Here is a 14,011-nt window from a genome sequence, read left to right as displayed (position 1 = left end):
GCAACTCTGGGAGACAGAGATCACCAGCCCTGCAGGACCAGCTAATTCCTCAGTCCAACACCAAACACTCCCAGCCCTCACAGCCCTTGCAAGCCTGCAGAGAAATATACTTCTTTAGTGAAATAAATTGAATCAACTCTTACTGATATGGCCAAGATGAAAACCTCAATTTAAGTTTTGTCTCAGAAAGAAACAAAATGCACATGCATTTTAATTTTAAAAAAATCTTAGCACACAGAGAAGTTCTGTGTTAGAGCTTGTGGCTTAAAAAATTTTGGTTATGGCAGTGGCCATGTAGAATGTTAGTATCTGTGAAGTCTAATTTTCTTGCAGACCATCCAATGCTATAATTGCATACTAAGGCTGTTTGTACTTCCCTCCTTATAAAACCCTTCTGGAATTCGTACTTCTTCCAATACTCAGGCTGACAGCTCACACAGTGAATATATAATCCTGTCTAGGAACAACAAAGTTTAAATTTTTCATGAGGGAGTAAATCTGGGATGCTCTTATAAACTCTGTTTTTATGTACATCTGAAATACAAAAGGAACAGAATAGAAAGGAGGCTGCTTCTGCTCCAGAACCAGAGGTCTCCTCAACAGACAGGTTCAGCTGTTTTTCATGTTTCAACCACTGACAGATGTAAACACCCACTTTATACGGTGGGATTTGACCTCTTCCATGGGCATTAATATGCACAAGGCCTTGCAAGGAATCTTAGGTCAGCCAGTGACCATGATCTAGTCTGCTTTTGTCAAAGCCTTTCCTGGTTTACAGGCTGCCCCAAGCATGGAGGTTACCCTTCACATTGTTTTCCCATCATCACTAACAGAGCCCATTTTTCTCCAAGGACAAGCAACATTAATTCCTCCCTGCTCTTCAGTGTCTTGCTCCCTCTTGTACTTCACACAGAACAACAATCACAAGAAAATCAATTTCCATGAACTTTCTGGTTTATTGGTTTCATATTTCTTTCAATACAAATCTCTCCTCCTTTCGTGTTTTTTTTTTTTTTTTTTTTTCAGTTTGTGTTTGTTTTTTCTAATAAGAGTTCACCTGATGGGATGCTAAAAATCCTCAAAGAATACACAAGAGTGGGATTGTAAGAAGTGATGCAGAAGCACAAACAGAGCAGGATGTTCCTAGTTCAAAGCTGGCAGTTCTTCCCTTTGCAATAAAAAGATCATCATCATCCAGATGTAAACAAGGAAAGAAGCCTAGCCATCTTCTCCTGATGAAAAGCATTCAAAAACCATACAGTAGGCAAAAAAGAAAAAAATTCACAGATCTGATCAATAAAATTGCAGGTGATCAAATGTGCAACACTGTGAAATGCCCACAGCCCAGCACTAGAAAGCAGAGGTGCAAATGACCTGGCAGACACTATGACCCCCGCAGAGAAGTTGGGAACCAATCTCAGTCTGCTCTGGGCAAGTGCCTCTTCAAAAGCTGGGAAGAAAACAGCAACTTTCCTCTTTCCAATCTGCCTCCTCACCTCGCCCTTCCTCCAAGGCAAAGAGAGCTGCAGCCACATTGCTCAAGAGTGGACATGGACTCTCAGACATGTCCCTACTGCCTGATCTCTTCTGACCCTGAAACAGGCTTAGTATTTCCAGCCCAACGGAGCCATCCATGCATCCACCAGTGTCACTCCACCCATGACACAGGAGCGATAAGACCACAACACTGATGCTGCTCATACCTGGGTGTCCAGGCCACAAAGACAAATTTTATCTGGCATCAAAAAGTCTAACTATTTTTAACTGGAGTAAAAGTGAGAAGAACATGTCTTCACAGCCAAGACTAAAGATCATTACCATAGCTCTACTTTAATCATTCTGGACCGTGAAAGACTGTAGATCTTCTTGCTAAATTTTCAAGTGTTTAGCTACAGTAATTAGAAATGGTTATAATTCCCTTGACTGTGTAATTTAGTCTCAAGAATAAAACTTCATTTCAAAGCACAAGCGGCTCTAACACAGCAGCATCTCTGCTATGGTGAGACCCCAGAGAAAAATGCTTCATCCTTTCACTTTCTTGCATGTGTCAAGAAACGCAGCCTCAGCTACAAAGCACTACCAGCTGCTCATTCTCCAAAATAAAACTTTATTTTTAGCCTAAGCACTTACTCAGGATCAGTGTGAGTATTGCAATTAAGCTCTCACGCCCATTGAAACTCTGTCAAACCTGCAGCAGATAACAAATAACACTGCAGGCTCCAGTGCAGGGGACAGTCCGTACAATCACCACCTGTTCAGGAACAACGAGAGCAACTCTGCCAAGGGGCAGAAGCACCAAGTTTAAAGTTGGATTTTAAGCAGACAGAGGGAGAAACTCTTATAGCAAACAACAATTGCCAAAACTCAGTTTCCAGCAAGCCCAGGGGGTTGTAGTATCTCCGTCTCTGGAGACATTCTAAACCCACCTGGACACATTCGTGTGTCACCTGCTCCAGTGTGGCCCTGCCTGTGCAGGATGTTGGACTGGATAATCTCCGGAGGTCCCTTCCAACCCAAACTATTTTGTGACTGACAATGTACAACCAACTGGGGAGCTGGAACTCGATGATATTTAAGGTCCCTCCCAATTCAAGCTATTCTACGATTCTCACTGCGTTCCACAACCATCACTGTCTCCATGGCAGTGGGGAAGGTTTGACGCTACCTGAGCTGCCACAGTGATCCTACACAGCACCAGCCTTAGCACATGCTGCTCCATCCTGAACCAATGCACGAGATCCTGGCAGAGAAGCAACACAATTACAAACAAGGAGCCTTCCAGCAAGCCAGTGAACTGAATTAACTGAGAGTGGGGCTCACAAGAGCAGAGGCAGCTTAGGGGAAGGCTGGAGAGCAGGACTGGGTGTAGGGTGTGGGATCAGGCTGGAGGAGCAGCCATGAGCTGTGAGACCCACCCTGGCATACCCTGGTCTGCAAGAAAAGGCAGCTCCTACACTACCTCACTCTGCACCACACAATTCCAGTCCTGAACCTAGGTCAATGCTACAACAAGAAATATGGCAGAATGGTTTGGGTAAACAGAGAGTGCTCAAATTTCTCCCTCACAGAAACCTGACTTCTTTGCAGCTGGGGAGGTGACACAACTCCTGTGCCTGCCTGATCAGAACTACCTGTACTCTGCTGCTACACACTTGCTCATGCTGCAGGAGAATTTTAGTTGTTGCTAGGCTGCACAAAGCAGTCTCTTATTTTTATCATGTCTGTTTATTCTTGTAGAAAAAGATACTGCAAACAGCAATCCAAGGCATCCTCAAAATGCCTGTTACACTCTTTGCTTGGCTTCATTTTCTCATCAGACAGTCCAAAGCCTCTTGGCCATGAGAATACACACCTTTGCACCTAAACAGACCTTTCCTTGCTCCTCCAGGGGTACAATGCAAAAGCATGAATAGAGACTCAAAATCTAGATTACAAACAATTTTTCACTTATTCCAAATAAATTTAAGGTAATTTTGGAAATTACATCAATATTAATTTCAAAGTTGTTTCCAAATGGCTTAATACAGCTGGACAGCAAATTTGGAACAGCCAACAGGCTAAACCATTTCCACTTCATCAGAAAATATCTCCCTGCAACTTAGCACTTATTTTTGCACCCCTGACATTTACCAATAGAGCATTGTAAAGCTGCCATTTCCCTCCTCGGCATTTAATGTTAACACTTTCATTGACAGGCAATGCAGCCTGGGTCTGTGCAGACACGAGACACAACAAGATCAGTTGTGGTGCCTGGTGAAGCTGAGAGCTGCAGCAGCCCTGCTGCTCCTGGATGTGGGTCCCACAGCAGGAGCAAACCACCATGGCCAGCCCCTGTCCTGCCAGGAGCAGAGCAGATCAGCTTTCCTGGCAGGGGAAGTGTCACCCATACTCAGCATCCTCCAGGACAACCACTCCCTCTGTGCTCCTGGTGCTGCTGTGCCACTGCCGCAGCCTGAAATCTTCATCCAGAGCTGGAATAACTCAACATTCCCATACAAAATTCCAGGTTCCATCATAATAATAGCAACATAGAGCTATTTATCCCACAGAAAGAAACCTTATTATTTGCTAGGCTTAGCATTTGTCCCTTCCTGACACTGAGTGAACTTCCTGTGCCTAAGCAAGCTTTCCAAATTGAATCTTTTACAGCTGCACATAAAGCTTTGAAAAGCCTATCTTCTGGAGTGACTGTCTGACTGCAGAGGACACCCTAAGCTCCATTTTAATCTCCACATTTTTCTGCCACTCATACATCACTTAAGCATCAGCACACAGCTGGAGACAAAAGACCAACCTCATGCTGACGGGCACTTTGCTGTTCAGTGGGAAGGCCTGGCACTTGAGTGGACAGTTTTGCTGCAGCAGTATTCACCTGGCATTAGATATTAGCACATTTCTTGCTCCACCAGTAGCTGGAGGCCACTACCCTCATGCTGTCACTGGCACAGTGCTGGGTACATCTTTTCACTTGTCTGTCAGCAGCACCCACAGACTCTGAGTACATGACCTTGCTGGGCATTATCATGCCTGCTGGCGTCAAGGCTTCCCAAGATCTCCACCAAGGACATGCAGAGCCAGGGCAAAGCCACAAGTGAGGCCACACAAGCAGCTCTCTCTCTGTGCAGTCCACAAGCTGCCCCATTCAGCAGCACAGCCCGATGTTCCCCTCTTGCTGCTTTACGCCCTCAGCATCTATCCCCAGAACAGCACTCGACTTGAAATGACTCTTAATAACCCAAACAGGAGCTAAAAGGGAACTACAGAAGAGTAAAATCAGCAGGAATATCAGCTGAAGTTGGGCGTTTCTAATCGACTCAAATTAACTTCACATCATCTGTACCTTCTGGTGCTCTGGCTGGGCCCAAGCTTGTTACTTAGGGGCATTCTAAGGAGGATTTGTTGGTGGAACTTTCCTTTCCCCTCCAACTAACTCTCCTTTAACAACAATACTGAGCCAGAAGGATTTCAATTAAAAAACCTGCAAAAATAAGCATTAAAAAATAACTGGGAATTATTTTTTCTTGTAGAGAAGCCAAAACATCAATCCCATATCCATGAAAGCTGAGGAGAAAAAAAAAACCCTGAAATGCAAGAGGAGCTCTGAAGAAAACTAATATTCCTAATAGTGCAGAGCAGCAAGAGCAGCCTCCCTCGTGAGCATCCTCTCAGCAGGTTGCTGTGAGGGGCTCTGACTGTTCCCCACCCTACTGCTCACCTGGAACCTAACTGCACTGCTGAGGAAGGCCAAGCTTACCTTTACAATGGTGACTCCTGTTGGCCACGCTCTCTCCCTGCTAACACCAATCATTAACGGTGTTTTTCCCTCCTGTGATTGGGGCAGCATTAATTACCTCCCAAACCGCTGTCACTAATTGGTCTCTGTGTCCTTATTTAAGCAAAACTGGGTGACAAAATGTTTGCACTCCTCCTGGACATTGAGCAAACAGTCTCAAGCACACTCTCAGTGAGCAGATGCTTTCTGCCATGAATAAACACATGTTTTAACTTCACATCAGCTCTTCAGAGCTGGCAAGATGCAACAACAGAAAGTCAGTCACAGACACGCAGGATGACTGCATCTGCAGAGCAGCAAATTAGATCCTGCTGCTTCACACATCATCAACAAATTCAGGTGCTGGAAATTTAATGGCCAAAACACAGATCAGCAGATGCAGGGAAGACTCTGTTTCCCGCAACAAGGTCTAAAGGCATCTGGGAAAGTTAGAGTTGAAGTAGAGGAAATGCCCACAAAGTCCCCAACAATGCTGCTTTAATACCAGTGCATTACTAACATGTCAGGAGTTAGCCTGGCAGACTGCAAGCTGTGTTGAGGCTGTAGCAAAATATGATGTTAGAAATTAATGTAAAGTCATAGAATAAATACTTTTCCTGTAAGATTTTGAGATGTATACTAGCAAGGTACCTGCAAGAAAAACTGGTATGAGTGAGCAGCCTAGGAGAAGGCTCCTGCACCCACAGCAGCGAGAAGACGTCATGCCACACAAGCAAATGAAGCAAGAGACTGCAGAGAGGAAACTCATGAGCAGCAACCTGGAGCTATGCCACTGTGGGGCTTTAACATCTAGCAGTTAATAAGGTCTTTGCTCTGTAACTAAATAGCTCCTGTACAGAGCTTATTAAAGGCTTATTGATTCACAAGATGTCCCCTTCCATCAGGCCATCCTGCCAGGCTGCAGAAGAGCCCTGGCTTCACAGGACGAATGGACCAAGTGGCCATCAAATGACCTGGTGTTGCCCTGACACACATACACACTCTCCTGTTAAAGCTTTCTCACTGGAGTGTTCTGCAAAGCCCACACCCACACTTACTTACAGCCTGAGTTTCTGCTAATCAGAAATTCAATGGCATCTGAAGGAGCAGCAGCAGCACACTAAAATAAAGAGGGTTGTCACCATTTTCAGACAGATGCCAAAAGGCTCCTTTGTAACATTCACATGCATTTCTGTGCAGTTACCCATTCACTGATGCAAAGTCTTCAGCATCCAGGTCCCACAGCTATCCCGTGGCCCAAAAGTACAAAAGCCCCCATGAATTAGTTCTATATGAAATACCCGTTTTAATTATAGAAGCCACACTTTCCTCCACTAAGCAGCCCTTGCACGGTACAAGTTACATGCAATCTCTTTCCCATGACACTTGCATGGCACAGTGCTTACACCCCAGCAGCAAACGGTGTACTCCATCCTCTGACCCCAGTTAGGGCCACAGCAGGTGCTTGGACCTTGGGTAATTCCCGGTATCATCAACTTGGCTGTAAGTGCTGCCATGGCAGGCAGCTGCCATGGCTTCTCCTGGCCCCCAGGACAGCAGGGGTGTGCTGTGGGTGTCGTGGTGTGTTAGTGGAAGGAGGACAATCACCCCTCACTATCCTCGCAGTGTCAGGGTGCCAGACACACGGAGCCCCCAGGCTGAGCAGCCAGCACGGAGATGGGGAGTGCACTAACTTACACCAACCACGGCTGCTGGCCGGGAGATTCCAGTTTACCTGTAATCATGTTTACTCCTGGGAGGAGAATCCCCCTCAGCATCTCCCAGGGATTCTCCTAGCTTCCTCTCCCAGTTCTGCAGGCGTGAACAGCCCGCCAGACTTTCAGGCCCCGGAGATCCGTACCCAGCCCCCTTCCTCCGGATGAGCCTGCTGAGATCTCACTTTGTCCCTGCCCCGCAGGGCTGGCGCTCCCCAAGCCTGACACCACAGGAGATGAATCCTGCCTCCTGCCACCACGGGATTCCCATCCCACAGTGTCCCAGACTGCTCCCGCCTGCCGCAGACCCTGCGGGGGCAGCCACAGAAGTCGCACACCCGTTTCCCCAGCCGGGCCGGCGGCTCCCGGGGCAGACCCGCGAGGGACGCGAGCGGCTGGGGCTGGGCTGCTCCGAGCCTGGGACAGCCGGGAAAGCCCCGCTGCCGCCAGGGGCCAGGGCAGCGCCGCCCGCCCCGGGAGCTCCGGCAGAGCCGCCCCCGCCCGGCCCGGCCCGGCCCGGCCCGGCCCGGCCCGGCCCACCTGCAGCCGCTGGAGGTAGGAGGCCGGCGCGTAGCCCGTCTCGCCAGAGCCGGCGCGGGTGACGAGCCACCAGTGCTGGTTGCTGCGCTCCAGCAGCAGGAAGGTCTCTCCGGCAGCGAAGGGCAGCGAGTTGGGCTCGGCCGAGCGGAAGCTGTACAGGGCCCGGTACATGGCGGCGGCACCGGCACCGGCAGCACCGGCACCTCGCCCGCCGGACCGGACCGGACCGGGCCCGCCCCCGCCCGCCCCGCCCACACGCCGCCGCCGCGCCGCCCCCCGCGCGGCACCGCCCCCTGGCGGCCCGGCGGCGCCACTGCCCCCGCCCCGCGCGCCCGCCCCGAGCCGCCCGCTGCGCCGCCAGGGGGCGCCAACGGCTCGCGCAGCGCCCCTAGGGCGGCAGCGACACCGGCACCGACACCGGCACCGATCCCGGTACCGGCACCGGCACTGACCCCGGCACCGACACCGGCACCGACCCCGATCCCCGTACCGGCACCGACACCGGCACCGACACCGGCACCGACACCGGCACCGATCCCGGTACCGGCACCGGCACTGACCCCGGTACCGGCACCGGCACCGGCACCGATCCCGGTACCGGCACCGACACCGGCACTGACCCCGGTACCGGCACCGGCACCGGCACCGATCCCGGTACCGGCACCGACCCTGACACCGACCCGGCACCGACACCGGCACCGGCGCCGGCACCGATCCCGGTACCGGCACCGACCCTGACACCGACCCGACACCGACACCGGCACTGATCCCGGCACCGACCCGGCCACCGACCCCAGCATCGACCAGGCACCGACCCAGGCACCGACCCGGACTGACACGGCACTGACCCGGGTACCGACCCGGGCACCTGCACCGGAGACTGACCCCCAGAACTGACTCACGGGCCGATGCCACGGGACAGACCCACGGAACCCGGGCACTGCCCCCGGGCCTGACCCCCGGGCCTGACCCCGGCACGGACCCCGAGGGGCCGTTCACAGCATCCATTAGGCCGGGCGCTTCCCCGGCACCGGCCCGTTTGTGTCCCTCCTCGGTCACACCGTGCCTGGGTTACTGCCGGCCCCTGGGGTCGCTGCTCCCGCCTACCGCCCATCGCCCACCGCCGCCCGGCCCCTCTGTCCCCCACCGTAGCCCAGCTGGCCACGGGCACATCGCTTCCCCACTGAATCTGCCCGTCGTGGCGAGTGTCCCTGAGCACCTCTCCTCTCGGAATGCCGTACTGCAGCACCCGGTGCCACTGAGTCCCTGAAGCCCTTGTGTGCCCACCAGCCCCACCCTGGGTGCCACGAGGGCTTCCCCCAGCGAGCTCCCCTGGCCCGGTCCCGTTCCCCAGCACTCCCCTAGCATGGATCGGGGCACGACCAGGGCTGGCTCTGACCTGCAGTGGACACAGTGACCTGGCACATGGCCATGGCACAGCCCATCAGGCCTGGAGCTCTCCATGAAGACACAGCAGCCCCCAGTCCCATTCATCTCTTTGCCCCATTCCAGGAGAACAACCCTTTTGGACACTACTCCAAGTAGCCCAAGACCCCTGCAAGCCACCCCACCTCCCCAAGATATCAGCAGCTTCCCTTGATCCCTGCTGCCTGGGGATCTGAGCCCTTCTCACTGTCCCAGGGAAGTGGGTGGCAGCCCTGCAGGGCATGGTTCCCTCTCCCTCTTCCCCAGGCAGGGTTTTCTCCATGCTGTCCTAGGAACAAGACAAATTTTCCACCTGACAAAGCCAGCACAGACAGCCTAGGAGCTGGGTGGGTGGGGACCTGGTTACAGCACCCAAGCCCACCACAAAGATATCCCTCATCCATCCTGCCCACCTCTGCCATCCTGCTGGGATGCAGGGATGCAGAGATGGAACAGTCCACAGATCCTCGCTCACAGTTACAGGGGGGTTTAACTCATTGAGAAACCATTCACAACCCAATCCAACCAGTGGTAATACAATAAAAACCAGGCTTGCAGCAGCCACAACCCCCTGCCTGCTCCCAGCACAGCCCACCCAGGCCCTCACTTTTCCCAGCACTGGCAGTGAGGTAATTCATTCTGTTCCTGGTTACGCAGGGATGGAGGATGGAGTGGGAGTGAGCGGTTGCCTAGACTCCCCCACTGCGGCGGGTACCGGGAATCACTGCGGTAGCTGAAGTTGGGCACACTCAGGCTGAAAAAACAGTGGGGTGCTTTAGCTGAGAACTGTGAGATGTAACTGGGGCTGAATCCTTCAGGAGCCCTTCAGGTCTGGACTTCCTGCCTGGTCATAGTCCCTTCCAGGTGCCCAGCAGGGAAAGCGTGACAGTGGGCAAGGGCTGGGCAGCTGGGATCACCACTGCAGGAAAGAAAACATTCCCACTTGTGGAGCCATCCATATCCCATGCGAACAGGATTCTCTGCTTGCCCGTCCCCTGCCCAGTTTGGCTGCAGTGTTCCCCCTGCCACTGTGTCCCCACTCCAGGTGAGCCCTGGCCATCCCTTGGCACAAGCCCAGCTGTTTGTGCTGGAATAACGGCGCTTTGTTTCCACGAAGTCAGCAGCACAGGCTGTGCTGGCAGGCAGAGGCAGCTGAGGGGGATGCAGGCACCCACCAACCACCTCCCACGTGCACAGCAGCAGCACCCCAGTCTCCTCCTGTGCTCAGCACAGCATCCCAGCTCTCCCAGACAGCAACTGGGAAGGATTTCCTCTGTAAAAGGCCCCTTCTTCTGCATCTGAGTAGAATGCAGAGCCCAGGACAAATTCCTGCTGCTGAGGAATCAGCTCTGAATTGCAAGTGCCAGGTGATTATATTGGGCAGGGAGGGGCAACGAACAAGGATCCTGCTGCGTCACTTGCAGATGATTTTTAAAGCTGAACTTGAGACCTCAGGAAAATAATACTCGCATCCCTTGCCCTCAGAGCCTTGGGGGACTTGGGTCACTGTAAGCTGTGAAGGGCTCAGTGCATGCGTGGCAGCCCCCACACTCCTGTTTTCCTCCAGAGCTGTGGAGGGGAAGTGTTGCACAACAGCATTCATATGATTGGAACACAAACTTGCCAGCTCCACATACACTTATATAATTCTGCACCGTCTGCTCGTCAACACGTTGCAAAACAGCAGTGGGATCAATCACTCCACTTTTAGGTATACAAATATTGTTGCATTCCCACCAGCTTTCTCTGGGTGAAAAGTCATAGGGATGTGAGGTGTTGTGAGGACCCCAGGCCCAAAGCTCCAGGGACAATGTCTTCAGTGTGCCCTGCAGGGGCTGGGGATGTCCAAGGCCAGGATGGCCAGGCATGTCCTTATTTCCCGGAGTCCTGATGGCCCTACCTCCTGGAAAACCTGGCTAAAAGGCTGTAGATAGGACCCTCCAATTGCATACATCAGTATCACTTCCAGAAGATCTCACCTCTCCGACTACATCAGCTCCCTTATGGGAGAATCCCCCAAACCTGTGCTGCCTGCCAGCAAGCTGGGACGGGTCCTCTGCTGGGCAAGAGCAAGCCCTGCTCCTGCCTCTTGCAAGGAACACAGTGATCCGTGCTGAACCCGAAAACACCCGCGAGGAGCTGCTCTTTTGATGGCCGCTTCCCCATGGAGCACAACATGTGGAGAAGCTGAAGCTGCCGGGGTAGTGGGTGGCTCTGGGACCGCTCTGTTCCTCCTGCCTGCCGGGCCGAGGTGCCCGCAGGGCTCCTTGCGCAACGAGTCCTGCACAAAGCTGGGGCTGGCTGGGGCCCAGACCCCTCCTGTGGCCGGAGGAAGGAGCAGCCAGTGCCTGCCAACAGCTGCACTTCCTAGAAACAGAAGAAGACAGAAGGTCGAGAGAGTTGAGGGATGGTGGAGGGGGGGCCGGGGGATGCTGTGGGAAGGATTGAGGCGCTGCAGGTTACAAGGCGAGCAGCATACAGCCTTGCGTGCTCTGTAGCTTCTCTTCAGGAAAACAAGCTCTTTGGCTTCACACAACAGCTCCCTGTTCTTTGTTAAACTCTGCTCATGTCCAGACCTGAGGAGCCCCTTGCCAACCCACGTACTCCGTGGGCCGGCACTGCTCTTTCCCATCTCTCCCTGCCGGGGCAGCTCTGCAGGCTCCAATGCCGTGCTGTGGAAACAAGTGGCTCAGGACAATGCCACTTTATCTGCCACCAACCCAATAGCCAGACAGAATTAATTTTGAGTGTGAGGGAAGTGGAGCACAGGGGTGCTTGGCAGCAAGAACACCACTCCGTGGGCTCCCCAGACTGTCCTTCCAGCTGCAGGGCTGCTGGGTGAAGGACACTCCTGGCTTCACATCCATCTCCAAGCAGGCCAATGCTGCCTTGCCCAACACTACCCTGCTCACATTCTTTTCTCATTGCATGTGGGAAGAGCTGCAAAACACAGGGTTGCCTGGAGTGCAGCAGTGGCTCCTGCCTCTGTGGGCTGTAGGAGCTCCTCTGCTTCTCTTTCAAAGAGAAATTGGAAAGACTCCATGGGGCCAATGCAACCTATCACAGCTCAGCTGATGGGGACACTGCTATGGTGCAAACCAAAGAAAGAGAAGACAGAGCCCATCACCTCATCTGGAGCTGGCAGCCCAGCATGGGAGGTAGCAGCCTCCACCATGTGAGGCTGTTTCCAAGGGTTACCCTTTGCTGCCCATATGGATTGTGGGGCAGGGAGGGAAAGGGACCATAGCCCCTTTACATCCTTTCTGTGAAGAGGAGCCCTGGGCTGGTGAGTGGGTGCAGTGGGCCCTGGTGAGCAGGTGAGGAGTTCTGGGATGGGGATCCCCACTAATGGAACATGGTGCTCAGCCTGGTGGGGGCCATCTCCAAGGTCTGTTGTGCTTTCATTCAGGCATCTGAGTTACAAGTTTTGAACAAAGGCCAGGCAACAGAGGGCTGGGGGAGGCCCCTTAGCCAAACCTCATTTCCATACCACTGAAGGAAAGTGGCTTTGCTCCCAGAAAGGGACACAAGCCATTCATTCCCTGCCCCCTCTGCCCTGCCCTACATGACTCCAAGCTTGGGCACCATTGGAGATGCCCACAGAGCAATGCAGGACCCTCACCCTGTGCCAAGGATGGATCCATGCACAGGATGGACAGACAGTGGCTCCCAGCCCCATTACAGCATCACCAGTTTTGTTAGCCTCCAGTTAAACAAACTTAAGCCCACCACCATTAGAAACAGGGAAGGCACAGCTGCTGGGCCACACACAGCACCCGCTGTCTCCAGCAGTGGGTGCTCCAGAGGTACCAGAGTGCAGGGTCGCTCTGCCCCTGTGTGCTGAGAATCACTCTATCTGCAGTGGCTTGGTTTGAGCCCTTGCAGACCCAGAATCACAGAGTCAATCATTCTTCTCTGCGCAGGGAGCACAGCAACTTCGGGCTGCTGCCCTGTGAGATGTCACTGCTTGGCAACAAGGAAATACTTTGGTCTCACTCCATAAAAGGCATTTGTGTGTCCCTCCCCACTGGCACAGACCCAGCCCAGGGGAAGAAGTCCAGCAGCTACTCAAGAGCCAGCAACACAGGATGGGGACAGTGCAGGGATAAAGGTGCCCTCTCCTCCAGCAAGGCCAGGGGCTTTCCTCTGCCTCTTCTTGCTTCTTTCCTGCCCAGCCCCAGTGCCAGGGAGGCTACCTACCAAAAGATCCTGGCAGGTCCACAGAACACCCCTCACCCCTCACCTCAGTCCCCAGTGTCCTGCCAGCAAAGCAGAGCTCAATTCACTGGAGAAACCAGTGCCAGCTGCAGGAATGCGTTTCATCTTTAGCCAGCTGATGCATGGCAATTCCCATCAGCCACCCCAGTTTTGGGCTACAAGTGACCTATTTATGTAAGGCAAGCTCTCCATAAGCCTGGGGCAGGTGCAGCATTCTCCAGGGACTGCCATAGGAAAGCAGGAGCAGGTACCTAGGGGCCTGGACCTCATGCTCTCTCCCACCCAGCCTCTGCAAAGTCACCAGTGCAGGGTCAGGCCCAGCACGCTGCAGCCACCCTGGTCAATGGTCCTGCTAGGGCAGGGCTGTCAGGAAAAGGTGGGTCTTCTCCAAGCATCAGGAAGCAGACAGGGAGGAGACCAGACACAGGGGAGCCTTGAGGAACAGGGACGTGCGCTCAGCATTGTCCTCCATGGAGCAGAGGCTGTAGAAACTACAGAATGGGGGCTCCCTGCCAGGGCACAGGCTGTTCCAGCTTCTGTCCCCCATCCCAGCAGCAGGGCTGCTCTGTGGAGGTGCCTCTCCCACATTGCAGAGCTCCCCAGGACACATGAGGGAGCCAGCGTAGCTGTCCCTTCCCAGTGCTCTTGCTGGCACAATCAGCACAGAGGGAAGCTCACAGTCCAGGGAGGACCAGAGCTGTGAGGAGCCATGCTCAGAGCATGCACATGAACAAAAAAAAGCTCTGGAGTCTATTCCTGAGCACAACTGCTGCTCTCCCATTATTCCACCACTGTCCTTTGCCATGGCCCAACAGGCAGGTGACCAAAAACAGCCTCCCCA

General features: G+C 53.4%; 1 protein-coding gene across 1 annotated transcript in view; it reads right to left on the bottom strand.

The window, feature by feature from the left end:
* Positions 1 to 7,776, bottom strand: part of NCKIPSD (NCK interacting protein with SH3 domain) — a 52,464-nt gene extending 44,688 nt beyond the window's left edge. Inside the window, exon 1 of the mRNA XM_021532341.2 lies at positions 7,528 to 7,776. Coding sequence (XP_021388016.1) covers positions 7,528 to 7,698 — 171 coding nt within the window. The 5' untranslated portion in view covers positions 7,699 to 7,776. The remainder of the gene's footprint in view (positions 1 to 7,527) is intronic.
* Between the last annotated feature and the right edge of the window lie 6,235 nt (positions 7,777 to 14,011).

Source organism: Lonchura striata, chromosome 12, assembly GCF_046129695.1.
Source record: "Lonchura striata isolate bLonStr1 chromosome 12, bLonStr1.mat, whole genome shotgun sequence".
Taxonomy (NCBI): Eukaryota; Metazoa; Chordata; class Aves; order Passeriformes; family Estrildidae; genus Lonchura; species Lonchura striata.
The sequence above is the reverse complement of the archived record's forward strand: the minus strand, read 5'-3'. Positions and strand labels throughout refer to the sequence as shown.